Source organism: Podarcis tiliguerta (assembly GCF_965153285.1).
Source record: "Podarcis tiliguerta genome assembly, chromosome: 9".
Lineage (NCBI taxonomy): Eukaryota > Metazoa > Chordata > Lepidosauria > Squamata > Lacertidae > Podarcis > Podarcis tiliguerta.
The window spans coordinates 58,008,651-58,032,167 of NC_139542.1; the positions used below are offsets into that span (position 1 = coordinate 58,008,651).

Here is a 23,517-nt window from a genome sequence, read left to right on the forward strand (position 1 = left end):
GTCCAAAGAGTTGTTTTTGGTGCTTCAAATATCATGGTATTCCTATGTCAGTGGTTCCAAACTCCCCCGCCAACCACTTGAAAATTGCTGGTGGTCTTGGAGGACCACTTAATGATTTTTATGTCTCTTGTCACAATTGTAACGTGCTGTGCCAGGCGCGATATTATTTTTCATTGTATTTCATTGCTTCTTTTATTATATTGTATTTTATTGTGTTGCATGTTTCATTCCATAAAATTCAAATTACAGTATAATAAAATACACTATAAGAGTTAAAAGAAGTAATCAGAATACAATGAAAAATCAATGTGGATATTTAATGGGGACATGCCACAGGCCACCTGCATGAAACTCTAGGAAAGTCCTATTGGTTTCAGTGGGAGGCATTTGTGAATGTGTTCTTAACTTAAGGTTACCAGATTTTTTTCAATGAATCCGGGGACACTTTTCAACTTCAGTAGGAATGATAGGATTTTGTCAGGGGACTCATTTGTAAATCTGGGGACTGTCCCCAGGAAACGGGGATGTCTGGTAACCTTAGCTTAACTCTCACTGGCATAAAAGGTTGGGGATCTTTTGGGTTCATACTCTCATACTCTCATACGTGGGAGCCGATTGAAACTAAATCCTTCGAAGACAGAGGTCCTATGGCTAGGTCGGGATGGCATGGGGATGAGGGACCAACTCCCTTCTATTGCGGGAGCCCAATTAGTGCCATTGCCTTCCGTTAAGAGTTTGGGTGTAATCCTTGACGCCTCCCTTTCCATGGAGGCGCAAGTTACAGCAACAGCCAAGGCGTCATTTTTCCACCTTCGCCGCATCAAGCAGTTGGTCCCTTACCTTTCCCGCCCCGACCTGGCCACAGTGATCCATACGACGGTCATTTCCAGGCTTGACTACTGTAATTCGCTCTACGCAGGGCTGCCCTTGAAGCTGTCCCAGAAACTCCAGCGGGTACAGAATGCTGCAGCGAGGCTCCTCACGGGGTCTCTGCCATGGGAGCATATTCACCCAGTGCTTTTCAAGCTGCACTGGCTCCCGGTGGAGTACAGGGTCAGATTTAAGGTGCTGCTTTTGACCTTTAAAGCCCTTCGCGGCCTAGGACCCTCGTACCTATGGGACCGCCTCTCCTGGTATGCCCCACGGAGAGTCTCAAGGTCCATAAATAACAACACCCTAGTGGTCCCAGGCCCTAAGGAAGTTAGATTGGCTTCAACCAGAGCCAGGGCCTTTTCAGCTCTGGCTCCGGTCTGGTGGAACGCTCTGCCTCATGAGACCAGGGCCCTGCAGGATCTGATTTCTTTCCGCAGGGCCTGTAAGACAGAGTTGTTCCACCTGGCCTTTGGCTTGGAGCCAATTTGATTCCCTCCCTCCCTCTCTTTCTTTTTTCTTTTCCTTCTCCTCCTACAGTGAGGCTACATTTTAATATTTTAATGTTCCATTATTTTAATGCTGTATTTTACTTTTGTTTTTAAGTTGTAATCATTCATCTTGTTTTTATTATTGCTTGTAAGCCGCTCTGAGCCCGGCTTTGGCTGGGGAGGGCGGGGTATAAATAAAAAATTATTATTATTATTATTATTATTATACTCAATTAATTCTGGTTAGTTATCACTTAACAAACTTAGTACCTTATGATATTCCCAACCAGGCAAAACACACCAAATGGTATTTTATCTGAAATACAACAAATGTGGCATATGTTTTGTGCCAGATGGTTAAAGTAGTCTATAAAGTTTGTAGGTATATACCTATTGGGAGAGGGGGATCTTCATAGTACAGCCAAAGAAAATGGTTGAGGATTCTAAAGTGCATTAATGATATTAGAAGTGGAACTAGCATGGTAGTCACTTTCGTTCCAAAGTCATAAATAAGAGTGTGACCTTCTGCTTTTTGCATCAGAGACTACTGATTTGGGAGCCTGACTATCTGAAGGACTATCTGTACCAATATGAGCCTGCCTGTGCATTAAGATTGATGTCTGAAGGCCAATGAGTATTGGGAGCATGGCTTTTTGGGGTGGTAGTTCCGAATTTATGGAATTTATTCTCCCTGGAAATCCATCTGGCTCTGCTCCATCATTATTAGTTGTTGTTTTTAAAGAAACATACTGTATTTTTCCATGTACTGTATAAGATACCCCCTATTTTGGGGGACTCATATTTAAGAAAATGTGGGGAGATGACCCCATGTATAAGACACCCCCTAATTTTTTACATTATTTTATAGTAAAAAAAACCCCTAGTCTTATACACAGAAAAATGTGGTATTTTAGTTTTCATCTACATTTTTCATAATTGCACTTTGGTTTAACTTATACTGTTAATTTTAAGGGGTTGTGTGTTTTCAGATAAATGATTTCATGTTGTTGTGATTGATTCTGGAGTTGTACACCACAGTGTGAAGATTGTTATGCCCTGAGAGTTGATTAAGAAATATTTTAATAAATATTGGTATCCAGATATTAATTTGGCATTCTAGCCAAAGACTGCCTTGTCATGATACAAGGTGAGGCAGTTACCTCAGCAGGTTTGGAATACCACTGAAAGCAATAGTGTGGGAGATTGTGTCTTGGGAATCAGAATGATTCACAATCTGCCCAGAAGACTCCCACTTATTTGCCAAGGGGTGGTATTCTGTGTTAACTTGTGACAGAGGTTGTTGTTCTGAGTTTTTTTGTCTCAGGCAACAAAATGACTTGGGTGAGTCCTGATCTTAGTGATTCCCAGTGTGCAGTGCCTGCCTGCCAGGCACCAGGTGAAAAGTCTGGAGAAGACAATTTAGGGGGGCATTCAGGACTGTTAGTCACATAGAATAAAATGCGGAGATCTCATTTCTGTCACAGTTGCTGTTAAATAAAGTGGGGGGACGGGACTAATGGGAACTCCTGGATATACAAATACAAATATTGTATTTCTAGGAACGCACTGATCCTAAACAATAGTTACTAGGATCTCAGCGGGACTTAGAGCTAATAAAGACAGAAGGAGTAAAAAGGGGGCAATTAGACAGAAGTTAGCAGCTGCAAAAAGAAATATGTGAAAGAGAAAAGTAAACACAACGACGCAGAGGTTGCCACGGAAGCCAACGCTGCATTGCTCTAAACGGGTCCTCGTGGTGCAGAAATAAAACTGCTTGCACATTTGCAAAGCTGAGATTCCTGCTTTGGGGGGGGGGCTGTGGACTAGATGACTCTATGGGTTCCCTTCCGTCTCTACAGATCTGGGATTTCTGTGCTAGAGTTGGGAGAAGAGAAACGCTTGAAGGAGGCGTCAGAAAGGGCGGAGGCCGGGTCCTTGCAAAGACTGGCTTTTGTGGAGGCGATTCGCTGTCCCAGCCTTCCCCCCCCCCCCCACCTCGGTTGGTTCTTCCTACTGCAGCCGGCGAAGTGGGCGGGGAGGGGATCGGCTCCCAGCTGCAGGCGTCTGGCTGCGAGCTTAGGTTTCGGACCATAGTGGGAACAGCGGCGGCAGAGGGAGATCCTTCGAGTGCGCGGGGAGAATCGAGGCCGCTTTTGTGATGCGCCCAGGGGGAGAGGTAGTAAGAGGCATCTTCTCGTGCGAATTCATTCTCTCTCGTCTTCCCCTTCCTTTTGGTGCGCTGCTGATTCCCTTTCTATCCAGAGCGTTTTACCACCCATCCCGCTCTGTCGGAATCCCCTCGACATAGTCAGAAAGTTCTATTCTCCTGGCTTTGCTTTATTAAATCAGGATTTTACTGTACTTGTTATTCATCTAGAAAAACGAACGTAAGTATTCCTCAGACGCCCCTCTCCAATGCTGCAAGTCTTGTGCATCTTTATTATAATATACTGTATACACCTTTCACCCTAACGTCCCAGGGGCAGGCACGTTATAAAATTACAGTACCTGGTACAGGAAGCCGCACTGAATTTTTAGGATTTACTTTTGAGTAGGCAGAAGTAACCTAAGGAAGGTTTTATCACAGCCGCATGAGGTAAACCTGTGCATCGCTCAGAATGATTGATTCTGTTTTGTCTTCCAGTTTTGTATCTTCGAAATAGACCAGGACAGGGTTTGCAAACTAGGTTGGTGTCCTTCTATTTGTTGAACTTTATGGGAAGTTAGAACAGTTTTGGGGGAAGTAGAATAAAGCCTCATGTGATCTTTGTAATTATGGACGCAGGGCAGAGCTGTATGGAGTTTGTAAGCTGCAGTTCAACGTTTGCATTTCATTAGGATGGCGTGGTAAGTCAAATCCAAAGTATAAGCACAAGTGTCCCATACTACATGCCTTGTGTGGCTTTGCCTGTCCTATCTGAGCTGCAGAATAGGTAGCAGCACAGTTTAGGAATGAAAGGCAGGAGAGTTGATTGACTCTTATCCTGTGGGCAGGCCTGCAGGCTTTCCTGCACTTGTCCAGGTGTGCCGCAAATCCCCACTGCCTAAATGCCACAGGTTCTTCATCCGGTTATTGGGGCTTCAACATTTGCATTCAGTATTAAAGGTTCTGACTTTGGGAAAGTTCAGCCTGTGGCCTCAGGGCACAAACAAGCTGGATTTTCTTGTTTTGCCCCTATTGAACATAGTGAAGTAAAGAGAGGGAATTAAATTTTTAGACAGAATTCTGAACATTTGTATAGTACTTCCATACATTTAAAGAGCTTCCCATGCATTATCTTGTTGCAGTCCCTTAGAACTAGCAGTTAGTGTTATTGGTCCCCATATTGCATGGGTGGAGGAGATAAAGAATGAGAAAGAGTGTGTGGCTTGCTTTTAAATCAGGTGAATTCATTGCAGAGGCAAAATTTGAACCAAGGAATTCCTGACTTGTAGATCATTCTCTGCTGTGAACACACCATATGATTTCCCCCAAAGAATCTTGGGAACTGTAGTTTGTTAGGGTTGCTGCAAATTGTAGCTTTCTGAGTGATAAACTACAGTTCCCAGGATTCTTTGGGGGAAGTCATGCGCTTTAAACGTATTGAGCCAGGTGGTCTTATGATTTTTGTTGTCTGGGGGGTTTTTTTGGTAATGGATTAGCTTTGATGTTAATTTGTACTTTTAATAGAGATGGTTATATATATATATATAATTACTATTAACTGCCCTGTGTTTTGGATTGTAAATTCCCTTGAGTTACTTTGATGATTAGGCAGGGAACTATAAAATATTTATTGTGTAAAAAAAAAACCAGTACCCAGGAAGCCATTTAGAGTTCCCTAGCGACAAACTAAAGATTTCCTTTGTGCCTTTAAATCTCCTGGGAGATGAGGCAGTTTCGGCTTCTCCCACCTGTTTTTCATGTGGGCACTATCTATCTACTTTACTTTCCTACCTGTGCATTGTAGCCTAGAGACCTGTTTGCTACAGCAACCTTAACTAGAACACACTAGCAAAATGGCAGCAATCAGCATTGTATGTGAGTATTTTGCTTGTGGGATTCTTGTAGCAAAAAGAACAATAAAACTAGATGCTTAACTCAATAAGCTGAGTGTCAGTAAAGCATGCAGGATCATGCCCCGTTCTAATGCTGAGTGAATAATTATGCGTCAGACCATGCTGCCCTGCACAAGATAATTAGGCTTCCCATTTTCTGAGTTGATTTCGTCAGATCATGTGAAAAGGGTTTTGATTTTGTTGTATCTTCCCCACTCCCAGCCCCAATGAAAGAATCATAATCAGATTAACACATGGCTGATGACGGCATAGAGACCTGAAGTGCCATGTTTGTGCCACAGCTTGTTTAAAGTGGAAGGGTTAATAAGACTCACTATGACATTGAGTTAGGCCTGCATTTCTACTTGGTATACTGGCCTGGTTTTCACAAAATTCTAAACCATGATTTAGTGCGTAAACCACCAGCCCTCTGATTAACAGCCAGACACACAGATCCATTGTGCCACAAGAAGTATCCCCTGAATGAAGTATCCCCTGTCTTCCTCCTGTGCAGTTGGTTTGCAGGAGGTAATGTCATTGATCATATTTTTCCCTTTCTTAAAACACTCTGGGTTCAATGTTTGGCTTTTAAAGTCTCAGGTCACTCACTATACTGTAGTCCTATTGAAATAAACAGGTGTTAACTATGCTTACATAGTGATTTATCTGCTAAGGTCTAATTAATTATGTACCTCACAACCTTCAAACACAAGACTGGAGTTTTCTTTTTGTTTTGTTTTACTATCTATTATATGTTTGTGTTCTTTTTCCCCTTTTAAAAAAAAAAATATTGATTTTTTCCACTAACAACAATCCAATATAAGCCACATTAATACAATACCAAATCTTAATACAATCAAAAGAGCCAAGTATCCAATTCCAAATTAAACATTTTGGGTGACTTCCCATTTTCTGTTTCTCAGGAGATGATGTTACTTCGTCCTGTTCCAATCCTCTTATTTAATCCAAATAAAACAGTTCTGATCTTAATCCTTTATTTTAACAGCCACTGATGTGATGACTTTCGTTCGTATTTAACTATGCAAGAAGAGTTTATATCTTGTAACTTCCTGTGTGAAATGTTTTGTTTTTTTTAACATTCATCCTTCCCTTCATGTTGTAATCTATCATTTGCAGCATTCCTCCCCCCCCCCCTTCAAGGATTCAGTTCTTGTTGCACCACAGCCTTACGCCATCTTGCTTTTCCAAACTGAAAGAGATCTGGTGTCTGTCTATAGCTCCGGGCAGACTTTCAGCATTTTCTTCTTTGATTTCTTTCCCATCTGTTAATAAGCTGGTGTCTCGCCAGAGCCATAATAAATCAAAGTTAGAGTCCTCTTTAGAGGGTAATGCCACAAATCATTCCGATGTTTTCACACAGTTCCATTCTTTCAATCAATCCGTAAATATTATGACGTTCTTGTTAATTTCCTCTTGCATTCCATAAATAATTGCATTCCATTAATAATTACATTCCATTAGTAGTTAATTTTTTCCTCGATGAAGGTTTGCTGAATCATAAAGTAGCATATATAATGTAACGAGAGAACAAAGGCTCCCTTCCACCTACATACCAATCCAGTTATGGCGAAAATCCTCTCCAGGTCAAAACCTTGACATTCAGTGGCTGATTCATTTAGCAGGTTATCTTGTCTCCTTTGTCCAGAACACACCTGTTTCTTAAGTCCAAATTCAGATCCATCTTAAAAAACAGAAGTACCTCCGCTCATGGTGGCTGCGTTGAAGAGTTTCCATTATGTGCAGTGCTATGCACTCAGTGTCCTGTCCCCCCCCCCCCAATTCCATCAGAACGAGAGGCAGGTTTTGGACAACCTGCGAGTGAAAGCTCACCCCCCAACCCTGGGGAGGGCTTGCAAGGATTATCCTTATTATTAAATTATCCTTAATTTGCTGCATGGCCGGTATTCGCTAGTGTGGGATGCGCTGTTTACCATGGCAGTGAGCGCCGCAAGTCCATGTTTGTCTTTCTTCAAAACTGTACTATTACAGCTCTGATTGATAGTTCTTTTACTGGTGGGGCTTCAGGAGTTGATAGGCACTCTCTCTATTTCAGTGCTCTTGTTCTTTTAAAAACTGTAAATTCAGCTATAAGCAAGGTATTTTCTTGGGCTGTCTGTGGAACACCTAGTATGAGCAGATTGTTGATTTTTTAAAAATCTAAGAAAGACCACTTACACATAAAAAAGAGGACGCTCAATTCCATAATAGGAAGCCAAAAGAGGCCACATATTTACATATGCCAATTTATTTTTGTATATATACTAATCTGTGAATAATTACTATAATTTCAATGGAAACACAGTACAGTGGTACCTCGGGTTACATACGCTTCAGGTTACATACGCTTCAGGTTACAGACTCCGCTAACCCAGAAATAGTGCTTCAGGTTAAAAACTTTGCTTCAGGATGAGAACAGAAATCGTGCAGCGGTGGTGCAGCGGCAGCAAGAGGCCCCATTAGCTAAAGTGGTGCTTCAGGTTAAGAACAGTTTCAGGTTAAGTATGGACCTCCAGAACGAATTAAGTACTTAACCCGAGGTACCATTGTACATCTCACTGTCATGAGGAAGGCGGTGGCCAGGTGACCTGTTTGCCTATGGTGTTAATAGACAAGGCTGTTGATCTCCCTTATTAGACTGGACTTCAAATAGAAAAACCATTCAAATAGAGGACAGTCCTCTGGCAGCTGTCTTCTGTAAGGTGGGACACATATTCCTTCCCCATAAAAGGTAAAGGTAAAGGTACCCCTGCCCGTACGGGCCAGTCTTGCCAGACTCTAGGGTTGTGCGCTCATCTCACTCTATAGGCCGGGAGCCAGCGCTGTCCGGAGACACTTCCGGGTCATGTGGCCAGCGTGACAAGCTGCATCTGGCGAGCCAGCGCAGCACACGGAAACACCGTTTACCTTCCCGCTAGTAAGCGGTCCCTATTTATCTACTTGCACTTAGTGGTGCTTTCGAACTGCTAAGTTGGCAGGCGCTGGGACCGAACAACGGGAGCACACCCCGCCACGGGGATTCGAACCGCCGACCATGCGATCGGCAAGTCCTAGGCGCTGAGGTTTTACCCACAGCGCCACCCGCATCCCTTTATATTCCTTCCCCATATATTCCACTAATTTAATCGTCTTCACGGTGATTCCCGCAATGCACATGCTCCTCTATTTTCCTCAGAAAATCAGCTTGCTCTTCTTAGTTGTCTGTGTAAGGAGACTAGGCCTCTGTCCTCCTTGATACATTTCAGTATCAAGGTAAGGCTGTGGAAGGGGGGTCTTCGAGTCGGAGATTAAGCGTGAGGCTGATTGAGGATCTCGGGAGTCTGAAGTTAACGGTTCTGGGGAAAGAGGAAACGTTCTGAATCTGACTTCCTACAGACTTCAGGTTCCCTAGGGTCGGTGGTCTGAGCCTAGTAACAGTATTTTTAGGGTCCAGAAGGAAGGGACTGGCAGTTGTACATGTGTGTGTATGTGTGTGTGTGGCTGAGGAGCAGGCAAGTGTGGGAGCCATGGAATCCTGGAGCAGCCATCTTGTGGGTCACATGACTCTCTTTCCATCTCTTCTAGAATTTGAGAACAGTGGGAGTTAGTTTATAGTTCTGAAGAGGAAGTCCCTGAGCTTAAGGAAGGCGGTTGCAGCTCAGGGGCGGCCCAAGTTTCTGTGCCAAAGGAAATCCTGCCAATATCTTCCAATGGTTGAGAGCCACAAGGCACAGCCTCGCTGCTGTTTCTCCTTCTGCAACGATCCCCATACAGTACCTTCCCTAGTTATATCTTCTCTGTCGACGGACTTGGCTGTCAACACTGCTTCCTTATTCCCCCTATGATTCCCACCCCCTTCCTTTTCCAGGGCCTTGCTTTCTCCTCTCCCCTTCCTCAACTTCTGCCAGGCATAAAACTATTCCTTCCTCTCTGCTTTCCAGCGATATTACTGCTTCCTCCAGAGCCTTAAGCCCTACCCCGTGCTCCCGGGATCCATTTGGCCACTGTGTGGCTAGGGAAAGGGATGAGAGAAGGAGAAAAGGCACTCTAATTCTCTCACACATTTTTTGACTGACCCTTATAGATCAGCTTCTTCACTTCATCTTTCTAAACCTGTCGGGAGCCGCACCTGAACTGCACGGCAGCCATATATGATTTGTGAGAAACGGTTTGACCGCCTAGGCCGCAGTCCCGTAATCCAGTATTTTTCCGTTTAAGAATTATGTTTAGAAAGCCTGCTGTGCTGCTCCTTTTGCAAATCCCTTCAGCGGCGATGGCTAAAGAGTCGCTAAATGTTGTTGCATGAAAATAATGTTAATTTGCTTTGGAGCTGTGTGGATCCAGAATAGGTAAGGTGCTATTTTGCTTAAACCACTTGGTTTGTTGTAGCGGTTGCTAGGCTGGAGAAATCATTATGGGTCTGGTCTCCTAAAATGTGGCACCAAGCATTTGAAAGGCATTCAGCCTTACTAAGCAAGTGGCACTGTTCCCCATAAGTAAGGGGAGCGTGGATGTAGCCTGGGGGGCAGGGAGGGGCAGCTGCCCCCCAGGAAATAAAAATCAATAAAAATACATAGTGAACTGAGGTTCTTCCCCCCCCCCCAACAAAAATCCTGACTACACCCATGATGGAGAGACCATTTGTCCCCCAGCAAATGCTACCACACAGGTATCTTTGGCATTGTCTCTTTGGGATAGCTTTGGGTGTTGTCCCAAATGTGGTGGGATGTGGGATGTCTTGTGAAGGTCTTAAAGCCCCTTGGTAGCTCTAGTTACGTACTGAGTTTTGTGAGAAGGCTTTTGAGAGGGGGGGAATGTCCCAGTTCAGTGGTACAACATCTGCTGAGCATCTGCTATTCTGATCGCTTGCATCACTGTAGGACAAGGGTCAGCAACATTTTTCAGCCATGGGCCGGTCCACTGTCCCTCAGACCTTGTGGGGGGCCGGACTATATTTTGAAAAAATATATGAAAGAATTCCTATGCCCCACAAATAACCCAGAGATGCATTTTAAATAAAAGGACACATTCTCCTCATGTAAAAACACGCTGATTCCCGGCCCTTCTGCAAGCCGGATTGAGAAGGCGATTGGGCCGCATCCAGCCCCCGGGCCTTAGGTTGCCTACCTCTGGTGTAGGGCAAGGAAATATTTCCTGTCTGAAGCTCTGGGCGGCTGCTGCCAATCAGTGCAGACAGTACTGAGCTAGGAGGAGTAATGATCTGGTTCAGTATAAGGCAGTTTCCAAGTCTACTACTTGGGTCATTGCAAACATCGAGACAGCAAAGAGGGCCAAGACTCTTCAGAGAGTGGTCATGGGGATTATCAGTTTGTTTTTGTTCTTATTTTTATTATGCATTTTGTTTTTTATATTGACATTTTGTGTTGCGAAACACACACACCCTGGAGATCTTTGGGTATGGGGAGGTATGCAGATTTAATAAATAATAAAACAATACTAAATAAAACTTTATGTTGGCCCTTACCGTGTTATTAGCTGGCCGAAAGGGCTTTGCTATTTTCAGGTGTGCTCGCACTCGCAGCTCTCTGCCCCTACCTGGCTCACTCACTCTCTCTCACTGCAGTGCTGGCTGTGCGAATCCGATCCGAGCCGCCGGGTCGCCGCCCACTGTGGAGGGGAGGGTGCCAAGCGTGCGGTGCGATGTGGAGAGAGAGCGAGGGACTATCTGGGGGAGGGACAGTGCAGCGGGGGGGGGCGCAAATTACTTGCCTTGCCCCGGGTGCTGACAACCCACGCTACACCACTGAGTGGGTGGCTTTCCTCTTTGTTACATCTCCTTGAGCTGCACCTGATTTTCTACCTGTTGCTGAGCTGTTGAATGCTCAGAGCTGCCCTCAGGGGTCTGGGAGGCAGCACCCTTATATATACTTCTCCATGGTGAGGTTTGTTATCTGGAGCCAGTCCTCCTCGTGCAGAAAGATTGCGTAAGCTGCTTATCGAGTTTCTCTGCACACTGAAGAGCAATTTGGCAGCGTTCATTGTGGCAGAAACAACTATATTTGGGTCAGGTTAGGAAATGCAGCCCATCTAGTTCCTGTATGTATTTCCTGAGAACGTTCTCCACACTTAGGGCTAGAAGGTTACGAAACGGAATCTGCCTTGGTTTAGCACCACTGATTTCAGGACATTGCAGGAGAGATTTGCTGAGTCAAATATTTTGGGTACATAAACAGAAGGGACAAATGTACTGATGTGGTATCTCTGGGTGTCCTCTCAGCTAGAGGGCTCTGAAGTTCCCTTACTAAATGCACATGATAGACTGCAGAGTGGTTTAGAATGAACATATAAGGAATCTGCAGGAAAACCCCAAAGGAATATTTTGGCAAATCCGTATTGCTGAGGTTACACCTACACAGCAGTTTTTGAAAGGCACTGAGCTTCGCACTTTACTTGTTAAACAAGTTTTGTTTGCTAAGTAGCCTTAAAGGTAAGCAGAGCTGTGGTAAAGAAGTACTATAGATGCTTTGGGTATACCTACTTGAAGACTCGCACCCATATATTAAAAAGCTACACTAATTAGAATTTGGACTTCGAGCACTCAGGATGTGGGAGGGAGGGAGAGGCAGACTTTTATTATTTTACTTCCCATTATAAATACTAGTCACTCCTTCAAGTCCAAAAGGAGTGACTAGTATTTGAAATTGAATTCTGAGGTACTGATTAGGACACCTAAAGGCTTTAAAAATTAATAATAAAATATAAGAGCCCCTTGAAACAGGCATTGGCCATTATGTCTCTGTTTTTAAGTATATTATAGTTGATTATTAATAGGTTATCTCTTTATTATTGTCCTTTGAGAGACCATGAAGTGATTGGGAAGAGTTTGGTATTATCTTCCATTTTAAGTGGGACCAGTTCTCACTGCCTGTGCTATGTTGCTTTTGGTTTTTCCTTGCTATTCTTATGGTTCTGTGCATGTGTTGAGTAGTGGATCTCCACTGTCGGGGGGGGGGGGAATTATTTAACCACAATCACATTAATTCCCTGGAATTAATGCAGACCATTGTAGGGAATTTAGCCCTGAGAATTGGCCTTGAGCTGTATGGGATTGATCTCTGTTTCAAATTTTAAACTCACTGTCACAATATGTAATAACATGACTAAGTTAGACAAAACAACACTTTTAAAACATGATAAGTTGCTCTCATACAGGTTAAGCATGTACAGTATTAAGGTGGATAAATAAGTATTTACTAGATTGTAATTTTATGCATGCTAATTGCCAGAGTCACACCATGTTTACTGTACTTAGAAAGTCCAGTTGATTTTATTCTACCTTTATAGCTTTGTCTCAGGTTATAATGACAGTTAAGATCAGATAGTATGCTACTTTATTTCTTTTAGGGTGATATCCATCATTAGTCCTGTTCAGAGTAAAAGGTAAAGGGTAAAGGGACCACTGACAATTAAGTCTAGTTGCGAACGACTCTGGGATTGTGGCACTCATCTTGCTTTACAGGCCAAGGGAGCCGGCGTTTGTCCGCTTCCACAGACAGTTTTTCCGGGTCATGTGGCCAGCATGACTAAGCCGCTTCTGGCGAAACCAGAGCAGCACACAGAAACACTGTTTACCTTCCTGCCGGAGTGGTACCTATTTATCTACTTGCACTGGTGTGCTTTTGAACTGCTGGGTTGGCAGGAGCTGGGACCAAACAACGGCAGCTCACCCCGTCGCAGGGATTCGAACCGCCGACCTTTCGATTGGCAAGCCCAAGTGGCACAGTGGTTTAACCCACAGCGCCACCCGCGTCCCTCCGTTCAGAGTAAAAAGGTAAAGGTACCCCTGCCCGTACGGGCCAGTCTTGACAGACTCTAGGGTTGTGCGCCCATCTCACTCAAAGAAGCCAAGGGCCAGCGCTGTCCGAAGACACTTCTGGGTCACGTGGCCAGCGTGACATCGCTGCTCTGGCGAGCCAGAGTCACACACGGAAACGCCGTTTACCTTCCCGCTAGTAAGCGGTCCCTATTTATCTACTTGCACCCAGGGGTGCTTTCGAACTGCTAGGTTGGCAGGCGCTGGGACCGAACAGCGGGAGCGCACCCCGCCGCGGGGATTCGAACCGCCGACCTTTCGATCGGCAAGCCCTAGGCACTGAGGCTTTTACCTACAGCGCCACCCGCGTCCCCTTCCATTCAGAGTACACCCATCTAAATAAATGGAAATCACTACTACTATGTGTAGGACTAATCTTGGATATCACCATTAAAATAATTCAATTCTGCTCAGTATATGTTGGTTTAATTTTTAACCTTTAATGGTTTAACCTTTAAAATGTTTAATGGTTTAACCTTTAAAATGCATTAACAAGGTTTATATAAAGACATAATTTGTGTTCATATGGATTGCCGTGACTATGAAAGATGCAGAGATAATTGATGCTGATTAGTATCTGGAATGGTAGGTAGCTCTGGGGCTTGTTAAGACCTGGATCAGGTTATCCACAGATGTTTATACAGGTTCCAACATCTCTGTAATGTTTTACAGTATCAGAAGCACTTTTCTATTTAAACCTTGCTTGTGTGTTCAGTTTAGTGAATGATAATTCATGAACTCTTCTGTAGACAATGGATTCTATGGTTTTCCTGAATAACGGAATCTAACAAGTTGGTACGGCTTTTTAAGGGTGAAAACTTGTTTAAGAAGGGATGAATTTCGGATATTTGTGTACTACCTTTCTGTTTGTAATTAACTGTTGATTCCAATCTCCCCCCGTAATGTAACATTTTTTTATCTCGACCTTCCCTTCCTACATCCTCTGTTTACCCTTCCCTTCATTTATCCTTGCCATCTCTTTCTCTCCCCCTTTGCAAAATGAGCATAAGTTCTGCCTCAAGTATTTATATGCCATTTAATATTCAGAATTTCTAAGAAAAGGAAAAGTTACAGAATGGCTCCACTTTCATCCATTGCACATATAAAATATAAACGTATAGGACATAGTAGCATCCTAAGCTTCACAAATAAGGAAATGCTAATATAGAACCTAACATCTACCTGCACTACTCAAATTGGTAAATACAGTGGTAGTTGGTAACTGGAAAGACTGACGCCAAATCTAGAATAGAGCCCAGGAAGTGAAAGGGCAAGTCATCTCCTTGCTGTTGCTGGGATACTCGTAATTGCAAAGAGCTCAGTTGCATTGTCATTCCTGAGATGTTGGAGTAGGCTGAACAAAACATGGCTGCAGCAAAGGTTTCTGGCAGTTTGCCCCGTCTTCCCTGAATGAGATTAGTTCCTTGAAAGGTTCCTATTTGGCACTAGGAAGTTATAGGTAACTAATGAGCTATCTGGCAAACTAGTTCATGGGCTGCAGATAGACTGCATTGGTAGTTGTTTCAAACCAGTTGCATACTTCCTCAGAGGCCCTTGTCCACATGCCCTGCTTTCAGAAGTTAAGTGGGCAGCTGCTGGAGAAAGGGCCTTCTCTGTGGTGGCACCCAAGCTCTGAAACTTCACTCCCAGCCGTGTTCACCTGGTGCCTTCACCTCTCTATCTTTTAGGCATCAGACAACGTCTGCCCTGTTCTTACAGTGGCAATTGAGATAGGGTGTACTAAAAAGCAGTGTTAGAAACTCAGATATATGTTAGATGCCAAATGGCTCCTTGAACCAGGGTTATAGTCGCCAAAACAGAATGCTTAGTTGCCACTAAGGATGGCTACACAGTTGTATTTTTGAATACAGTGGTGCCCTGCAAGACGAATGCCTCGCAAGACGGAAAACCCGCTAGACGAAAGGGTTTTCTGTTTTTCGATGCGCTTCGCAGGACGAATTTCCCTATGGGCTTGCTTCGCAAGACGAAAATGTCTTGCGAGTTGAGATTTTTTTTCGCTCCCCACCCCCTTTTTCTAAGCCGCTAAACCGCTAATAGCCTTTTAGCAGCTAATCCGCTAATCCCTTAAGCCTTTAATAGCCGCTAAACCGCTAATAGCGCTAATCCGCTAAGCTGCCAATAGGGTTGCTTCACAAGACGAAAAAACCGCTAGACGAAGAGACTCGAGGAACGAATTAATTTCGTCTTGCGAGGCACCACTGTACGACGTTTTGGTTCCTGAAATTCATTCTGATTGTGCAGATAAAATATAATGGATAGAATTGTACAGGATCTGTTGCTAGCGTGTGCAAACAGCCAATAATATCCAAGGATCCCCAGGCATACACCTCCAGATGGTGGAGACATCAGGCGCTATCCTGGCACCCGGGATTCTTCACTTGGTTGCAAGTGGCTGATAGGCAGGTGCAAGATGCACCTGGCAAATTTCAAATGCTGCTAAAAAGAATGGCAAAAATACCCACCAGAAACAATGGGAGCTCCCTGAAGGATCACAAGAAATAATGGGAACAGCAGATGTCAATTGATATGACCAGGCACCATGGAAATAAATATGTTGTTGTTGTTGTTTAGTCATGTCCTACTCTTCGTGACCTCATGGACCAGAGCACGCCAGGCACTCCTGTCTTCCACTGCCGCCCGCAGTTTGGACAAACTCATGCTGGTAGCTTCGAGAACACTGTCCAACCATCTCGTCCTCTGTCGTCCCCTTCTCTTTCTGCCCTCCATCTTTCCCAACATCAGGGTCTTTTCCAGGGAGTCTTCTCTTCTCAGGAGGTGGCCAAAGTATTGGAGTCCCAGCTTCAGGATCTGTCCTTCCAGTGAGCACTCAGGGCTGATTTCCTTAAGAATGGATAGGTTTGATCTTCTTGCAGTCCTTGGGACTCTCAAGAGCACCATAATTCAAAAGCACCAATTCTTCAGCGATCAGCCTTCTTTATGGTCCAGCTCTCACTTCCATACATCACTACTGGGAAAACCATAGCTTTAACTATACAGACCTTTGTTGGCAAGGTCTGCTTTTTAAGATGCTGTCTAGGTTTGCCATCGCCTTTCTCCCAAGAAGCAGGCGTCTTTTAATTTCGTGGCTGCTGTCACCATCTGCAGTGATCATGGAGCCCAAGAAAGTAAAATCTCTCACTGCCTCCATTTCTTCCCCTTCTATTTGCCAGGAGGTGATGGGACCGGTGACAGTGATCTTCGTTTTTTTGATGTTGAGCTTCAGACCATATTTTGCGCTCTCCTCTTTCACCCTCATTAAAAGGTTCTTTAATTCCTCCTCACTTTCTGCCATCAAGGTTGTATGATAAAAACAGGGAAATGGCTCCCATTGGTTCCAATTGACATTCTTGTTATTTCTTTTCATAGATCAAATCTGAAGTAATTCATTTTAATGCCTATTTGACTGATAATGAATTCCTGTCAAGAGACTTGGGCAAGGCCTACCAGCGTTGTAGGGATTTAAACTCGGGTCCCTGTTGTTTCAAGTGCAATACAGTGGTACCTCGAGTTACAAACGCCTCAGGTTTTAAATGCTTCAGGTTACAAACTCCGCTAACCTGGAAGAGTTACCTCGAGTTGAGAACTTTGCCCCAGGATGTGCCGGTGGTGCAGCAGCAGCAAGAGGCCCCATTAGCAAAAGCACGCCTCTAGTTAAGAACAGTTTCAGGTTAAGAACGGACCTCTGGAACGAATTACAGTGGTGCCTCGCAAGACAAAAAGAATCCGTTCCGTGAGTCTCTTCGTCTAGCGGTTTTTTCGTCTTGCGAAGCAACCCTATTAGCGGATTAGCGCTATTAGCGGTTTAGCGGCTATTAAAGGCTTAAGGGATTAGCGGATTAGCTGCTAAAAGGCTATTAGCAGCTTAGTGCCCTAGAAAAAGGGGGTGGGGAGCGGAAAAAATCGCAAGAATCGCAAGACATTTTCGTCTTGCGAAGCAAGCCCATAGAGAAATTCGTCCTGCGAAGCGCATTGAAAAACGGAAAACCCTTTCGTCTAGCGGGTTTTCCGTCTTGCGAGGCATTCGTCTTGCGGGGCACCACTGTATGTTCGTAACTAGAGGTACTACTATATCCTATCCTCTGAACCACACTCAAGACAGATACCGTTCTACACAAACACTGCAGGTAGGATAGCACTGAAGCTACCAAGGTTCAGAACCTATCAGTGTCATTCTGTCTAAACTTTATATGTGATTTATTAAAATGAAAACACACACAAAAAACTTCCCGGTTGCAGGTAAGGGGGTGGAGAGAATGGTGACTGGGCCATTTCAGGAGGATATGGATTACCTGGGTCTGTTTCAGACTTGGTTCAGGCATTGTTTGGGACTGAATCAGCCTTGGTCATCCTGGGGAATGACCTGTATCAGGACAGGAGGAGTGCATCTTTGCTTCTGCAAATGTAGCTAGTAGCAGCTAAGTGACTGCTGTGGGTCTTACCACAGTGGTGAAGCTAAGGTTAAGAAAAGAGTGACGCTCCTCTCCGATTCAGGCCCAAACAGTGCCTGAACCAAGTCTGAAACAGATCCAGGTAAAACCAAGGTAATTTGATTTTTTTTTATATAAAAAAAATGGATTCCATTGAGTTTTGTACACTCTTAAGTGGTGCAGTAAGGAGTAACGATAACAGCAAAAGCAAAAATATCAGTCTCTCGCGATTTGTTATAAACTAATGCATACACAGGGAGGAAAGAAACAAGGAATGGAAACTAAAGATAGTTAAGCACATTAGTTAATCAAATCTCTCCAGAAATCTGAATCTCAGGCTGGTGGTTTGGAACCTGTAGGTAAGGAAATCATGCAGGCAGAGGGCCTTCTCGGTAGGGACACCTGCCCTGTGGAACACCCTCTCATCAGATGTCAAGGAAATAAACAACTCTCTGACTTTTAGAAGACTTCTGAAGGCAGGCCTGTTTAGGGAAGTTTTTAATGTTTGATCTTTTACCGTGTTTTTAATGTTCTCTTGGGAGCCGCCCACAGTGGCTGGGGAAACCCAGCCAGATGGGCGGGGTATAAATAATAAAGTATTAGTACAGTGGTGCCTCGCAAGATGAAAAGAATCCGTTCCGCGAGTCTCTTCGTCTTGCGGTTTTTTTCGTCTTGCGAAGCAAGCCCATTAGCGGATTAGCGCTATTAGCGGTTTAGCGGCTATTAAGGGATTAGCTGCTATTAAGGGATTAGCGGCTATTAAGGGATTAGCGGTTATTAAGGGATTAGCAGATTAGCTGCTAAAAGGCTATTAGCGGCTTAGTGGATCAGCTGATAAGCGGCTTAGATCAGCTGTTAAGCGGCTTAGAGAACAGCTGTTAAGCGGCTTAGGGGCTGGGGAAAGGGGGGGAGGGGAAAAAACCCCGCAGGACTCGCAAGACATTTTCGTCTTGCGAAGCAAGCCCATAGCAAATTCATTTTGCGAAGCACCTCCAAAACGGAAAACCCTTTCGTCTAGCGGGTTTTCCGTCTTGCGAGGCATTCGTCTTGCGGGGCACCACTGTATTAGTATTAGTATTAGTATTATAAATGACTTTCCCCACTGCCTTCTTTATCTCAGTCAAAACTAGGCCTGAACAGTCTGTGGTGTGGATTCAGTGAGCTGAACTAATGGCGAGGTTTCATTCACCGGATGCCTAGTCGCCCACAGTGGTTAAGCTGGAGTAGCTCAGTTAAGACCACATTTCCATTGTGGCTTTGGCCTTATAAAGGTGTCATGACTGCCAGCACTTTGTTATGCCTCTTCCCGCCCCCGCTCCCCTGTTCATTGAGAATAGTTCCTGAGGTAACATGATCTTGGTGCACATTTCACAGATCGTGCCCCTGGGGCACAATGTTATCATCTCTCCCTTAACAGCAGTGCCTTGCATTGATGCTGACTCATGGATTTGGGTGACCAGCTGTGAGTTTAAATGGCTTTTCCTTTCAAAATGCTGTTATCAGCTCAGGCTCACACAGCTTTAACCGTGGTGCTATCCAGAGTTGGCTTCGAAGCCAGGTGTCTTTAGTGCTATATCTGCAGGCTATCGGAACAACTGCAGAAGCGAACATATTACAATACCTCATCATGGGGACTATAGCGGGTAGGATATATTCTGCAGTAGGGAATCAAATCCCCATTTGCCACTGTTTTTGTACTGGAAAAAGCCAAACCGGGTAAATAAAAAAACAGGAAATAACTTTGCAAAAAGGAAGAAGAAGAGAGAAAAGTCTGGGTGTAATAATACATTTCCTAGGTATTATTTATTTATACATCCTAGGTATTATTTATTTATACATCCTAGGTATTATTTATTTCCTACATTTTTCTAATGGTTCATGGCCATTAACAGTTTTTTCTATCTCCTTCATTCTCACAACAACCCTGTGAGGTTGGACGCAATCCGATAGGAGCTGAGCAGGACCCTTCAGCACTATCCTTGGACTAATTGAGCATTGACTTTGGCCTGCACACTTTATTGCAGCCAGTTATGTCAAGCAGAGCCATTTCCATGCTTTGCACAGGGCAATCCAGCGGTCCAGTCACCCTTTGTATCCTCCCGGTGTCCAGGCTGGGTATATCTAAGCAGGAACACAGCCACATGCAGGACCTAAGGACAAGCAGGCTTGCTAGATTATCCTAAGTGAAGTATGCGGTGGTGCCTGCTTGCGATGAAGTGCTAATGTGTGATGGATCTCTCAGATATATGTATGGTTATAGCTCACCCATGCGGACACGGGTGGCGCTGTGGGTTAAACCACAGAGCCTAGGGCTTGCCAATCAGAAGGTCGGCGGTTCAAATCCCCGCAACGGGGTGAGCTCCCGGTGCTCGGTCCCTGCTCCTGCCAACCTAGCAGTTCGAAAGCACGTCAAAGTGCAAGTAGATAAATAGGTACCGCTCCGGCAGGAAGGTAAACGGCGTTTCTGTGCGCTGCTCTGGTTCGCCAGAAGCGGCTTTGTCATGCTGGCCACATGACCCGGAAGCTGTACGTCGGCTCCCTCGGCCAGTAAAGCGAGATGAGCACCACAACCCCAGAGTCGGCCACGACTGGACCTAACGGTCAGGAGTCCCTTTACTTATGGTTCACCCATTCCAGTTCTAGCAATATTGGGTAGGCTCTGTAATCTGTGCACACAGATAGAGATGCTGGAAAAGTAGGTTGCACAGCTGACTTCTCTTTTTTTTATTATTTCAGCAGTTGTCAAGCCACGGGCTACAAGGAAAGAAGGATTTCTTGGTAGGCTATCTAACCTGCTAGTTGGTGGAAGAAGCAGGTTGTGTCCATTCCTGCAGGGAAAGGGGGATGTGTTGAGTGAGAGGTCAGTAGGGGTGTTGGCAGATAATAGGCTGAGAGAGTATCTTGTTGGTCTCAGTGATAAGAGAATTTAGGGATCTTGGTCAGTGCTCCCTTTTCCCTGCCTATTAATACATAGAGTTCTCCAGTCAAACACAGAAGTTGAGGGGGCACATTTTGAAAAAAAACGTCTTGCACAATGACTTTGGCTTTTCTTTTATAACAAACCCATCCAAATGAATAGCTCTGGAATGTCATTGTGCCATTTAATCAATGATTTCTGGTCTCTCTTAATTGGTTAGTATCTTTATTATGGTTTTATATGGGCATTGGGACGCGGGTGGCGCTGTGGGTTAAAGCCTCAGCGCCTAGGGCTTGCCGATCGAAAGGTCGGCGGTTCGAATCCCCGCGGTGGGGTGCGCTCCCGTTGTTCGGTCCCAGCGCCTGCCAACCTAGCAGTTCGAAAGCACTCCCGGGTGCAAGTAGATAAATAGGGACCGCTTACTAGCGGGAAGGTAAACGGCGTTTCCGTGTGCAGCTCTGGCTCGCCAGAGCAGCGATGTCACGCTGGCCATGTGACCCGGAAGTGTCTTCGGACAGCGCTGGCCCTCGGCCTCTTTCAGTGAGATGGGCGCACAACCCTAGAGTCTGTCAAGACTGGCCTGTACGGGCAGGGGTACCTTTACCTTTACCTATGGGCATTAAGCCAATCCAGATGAGTGGGGTATAAATTAATAGAATAATAATCACCATCATCATCTAAAGTTACACTTCAGTGTTAATTTGCTATCATAAAGTTTGGATGAATTGGATGTTTCTCAACACAAAACAGCAGTTTGCCGCCACTTGTCATGTGCATTTCAACTTCACCCAGCTTATTCTGCAACTCTCTCTTTTTACCTTAACATGCTGCAAAGTAAAGGACACGACTTGGTTTTCACGAGAACATGGAAGAGTCACTTGAGTGGGCCAGGTGCAAATGGCAGCGCATGGTTTCTGCAGAAGGCAACAACGACGTCACCTTCCAGCAGCCGGCCAAGACCATCAGTAAACACAGGATCGTTATACCATGTCTGGGGCATTTTAAGGAAGAATACGAAAAAGTATCCCACCTGTATCAAAACAACAGAATACGGACTACAAAGTACCGGCTTTGGAATTTTATACCGAAGAACATATTCGAACAGTTTCACAGGTAACGTGCCCAGTTGTGAAATTAAAGGATGTATTGTTTTAGATAGTTTTAGATAGATTTTTAGATAGATTGTTTTAGATAGATGTATTGTTTAAAGATAGTATTGTTTGCAACATTCAGAGTGAAAGCTATGGTGGTTTGTTACAATAATGAACAGTAATGAATTACTAGAAACCGTATTTTTCGCTCTATAAGACGCACCAGACCACAAGACGCACCTAGTTTTTGGAGGAGGAAAGCAAGAAAAAAAATATTCTGAATCTCAGAAGCTAGAACAGCAAGAGGGATCGCTGCGCAGTGAAAGCAGCAATCCCTCTTGCTGCTCTGGCTTCTGGGATAGCTGCGCAGCCTGCATTCGCTCCATAAGACGCACACACATTTCCCCTTACTTTTTAGGAGGGAAAAGGTGAGTCTTATAGAGCAAAAAATACGGTAATTTGGGGGACAGATAGTTCCAAATAATCTGCTGGCCCCTTTGAATACGTAATAATTGGCACCCTCATGGTCAACATTTGCGATAGTTTAGTTGCATGAGATACTGGCATAACGTTTTGAATTTAATGTAACTGTTGATGTACCCCCGGGTGTAGTCAATGTGGTGGGCTACAACTCTCATCATTCCTGGTCATTGATCATGCTAGGTAGGGGCAGGTGAGAACCATAGTCAAGAAGATTTGGACGGCACCTGGTTGGCTAACCCTGGTATACCCTATCCTAAGCACCTACGTCCTGATGTAGGAAGCCTTAGTTTTGGACTGTAATTTTAAACATAATAAAACCGAAAAGAGAAAACAGAAAAGGTGATTTGGAAGCATAATGGTTGTGGCAGAAGGTCTGCGTTTTGTGGTTGTTTGTAATGTTGCTTTGATTAATCAAGACACGTTTTCTGATTTTACTCTAGTGTTGTGGGATCTTTTCTGTCATTAGTCCCATGAAGTGAATGCCTAGTCATAACATGCATGCCCATACTTTGCTATAATATCAACTTACCCATCCTTAATGAGCTGAATACTAATATGAAGTCAACTGCTTCTCACATAGGTGTGTCATATCAAGCTTTTTTTTTTAACACTCGTGTCAATGGCTGACACTAACATCCTGTGGGTTGTTGTGTTTGTGTTTTCCAGAGCTGCCAATTTATATTTCTTATTTATAGTTCTGCTGAACTGGGTTCCAGTGGTGGAAGCTTTCAGGAAAGAAATCACCATGATCCCTCTCATTGTGGTTCTCACAATTATTGCTGTGAAAGATGGTGTTGAGGATTACGCAAAATACCAGTTGGACAAAAAAATAAACAACATAGTGACTCAAGTCTATTGTAGGTAAGTAAATCAGAAATAATATTACCATTGCCTTTGACAAATATAAATATGAAGTTGAATAATTAGATCCATTTCATCCTGGCTTCCAGTCCAGTTTTGAAGCTGAAACTGCATTGGCCGCCCTGGTAGATGACCTATGTTGGGAGATTGATGTGGGAATGTTGAGGGTTGCAGGAGAAGATATATTGATTAATATTATCCTCCCTAACTCGCATTAGCAAGCTTCTTTACCTAGCAGAGTGCATTCCCCTTTTACACAGCAGAAAGCTGGTTGCAAATTCGTGTGAGTCTCTTAAAACAAGAAGCAATTCAGTTTGGCTTGCCCAGATTGAGATATGTTCTCTTATTCCTGGTAAGACCCCTTTAACCCATCCTAAAAGAATAAAGACACAACAGTCTTATTCATAAGTAACAAAAAGTAGTTTTACTCACGATCAGGCAGAGCACAGCGTGTTACAGACAGGTTTACCCCATATGGGAGATAACC

General features: G+C 44.2%; 2 protein-coding genes across 25 annotated transcripts in view; one reads left to right on the forward strand and one right to left on the reverse strand.

Annotated features, from left to right (window-relative positions):
• The window catches only part of LOC310685618 (uncharacterized protein), an 850,221-nt gene that overhangs the window by 7,270 nt on the left and 819,434 nt on the right, over positions 1-23,517 (reverse strand). The gene's annotated exons all lie outside the window — the stretch shown is intronic.
• The window catches only part of ATP10D (ATPase phospholipid transporting 10D (putative)), a 73,688-nt gene continuing 53,554 nt past the window's right edge, over positions 3,384-23,517 (forward strand). For 2 of the 23 annotated variants that reach the window (XR_014515337.1, XM_083457990.1), the window contains exons 1-3: positions 3,387-3,748; positions 21,436-21,708; positions 22,836-23,030. Coding sequence is in view for 20 of the 23 variants with exons in the window: in XM_083457990.1 (XP_083314116.1) it covers positions 21,461-21,708; positions 22,836-23,030 (443 nt within the window). In the remaining 3 variants the exon portion in view is untranslated. Of the gene's footprint in view, positions 3,749-8,896; positions 9,746-20,414; positions 20,457-21,430; positions 21,709-22,835; positions 23,031-23,517 lie in introns of those variants that run through there. The other 21 variants (XM_083457996.1, XM_083458001.1, XR_014515338.1 and 18 more) reach the window with 21 other exon arrangements.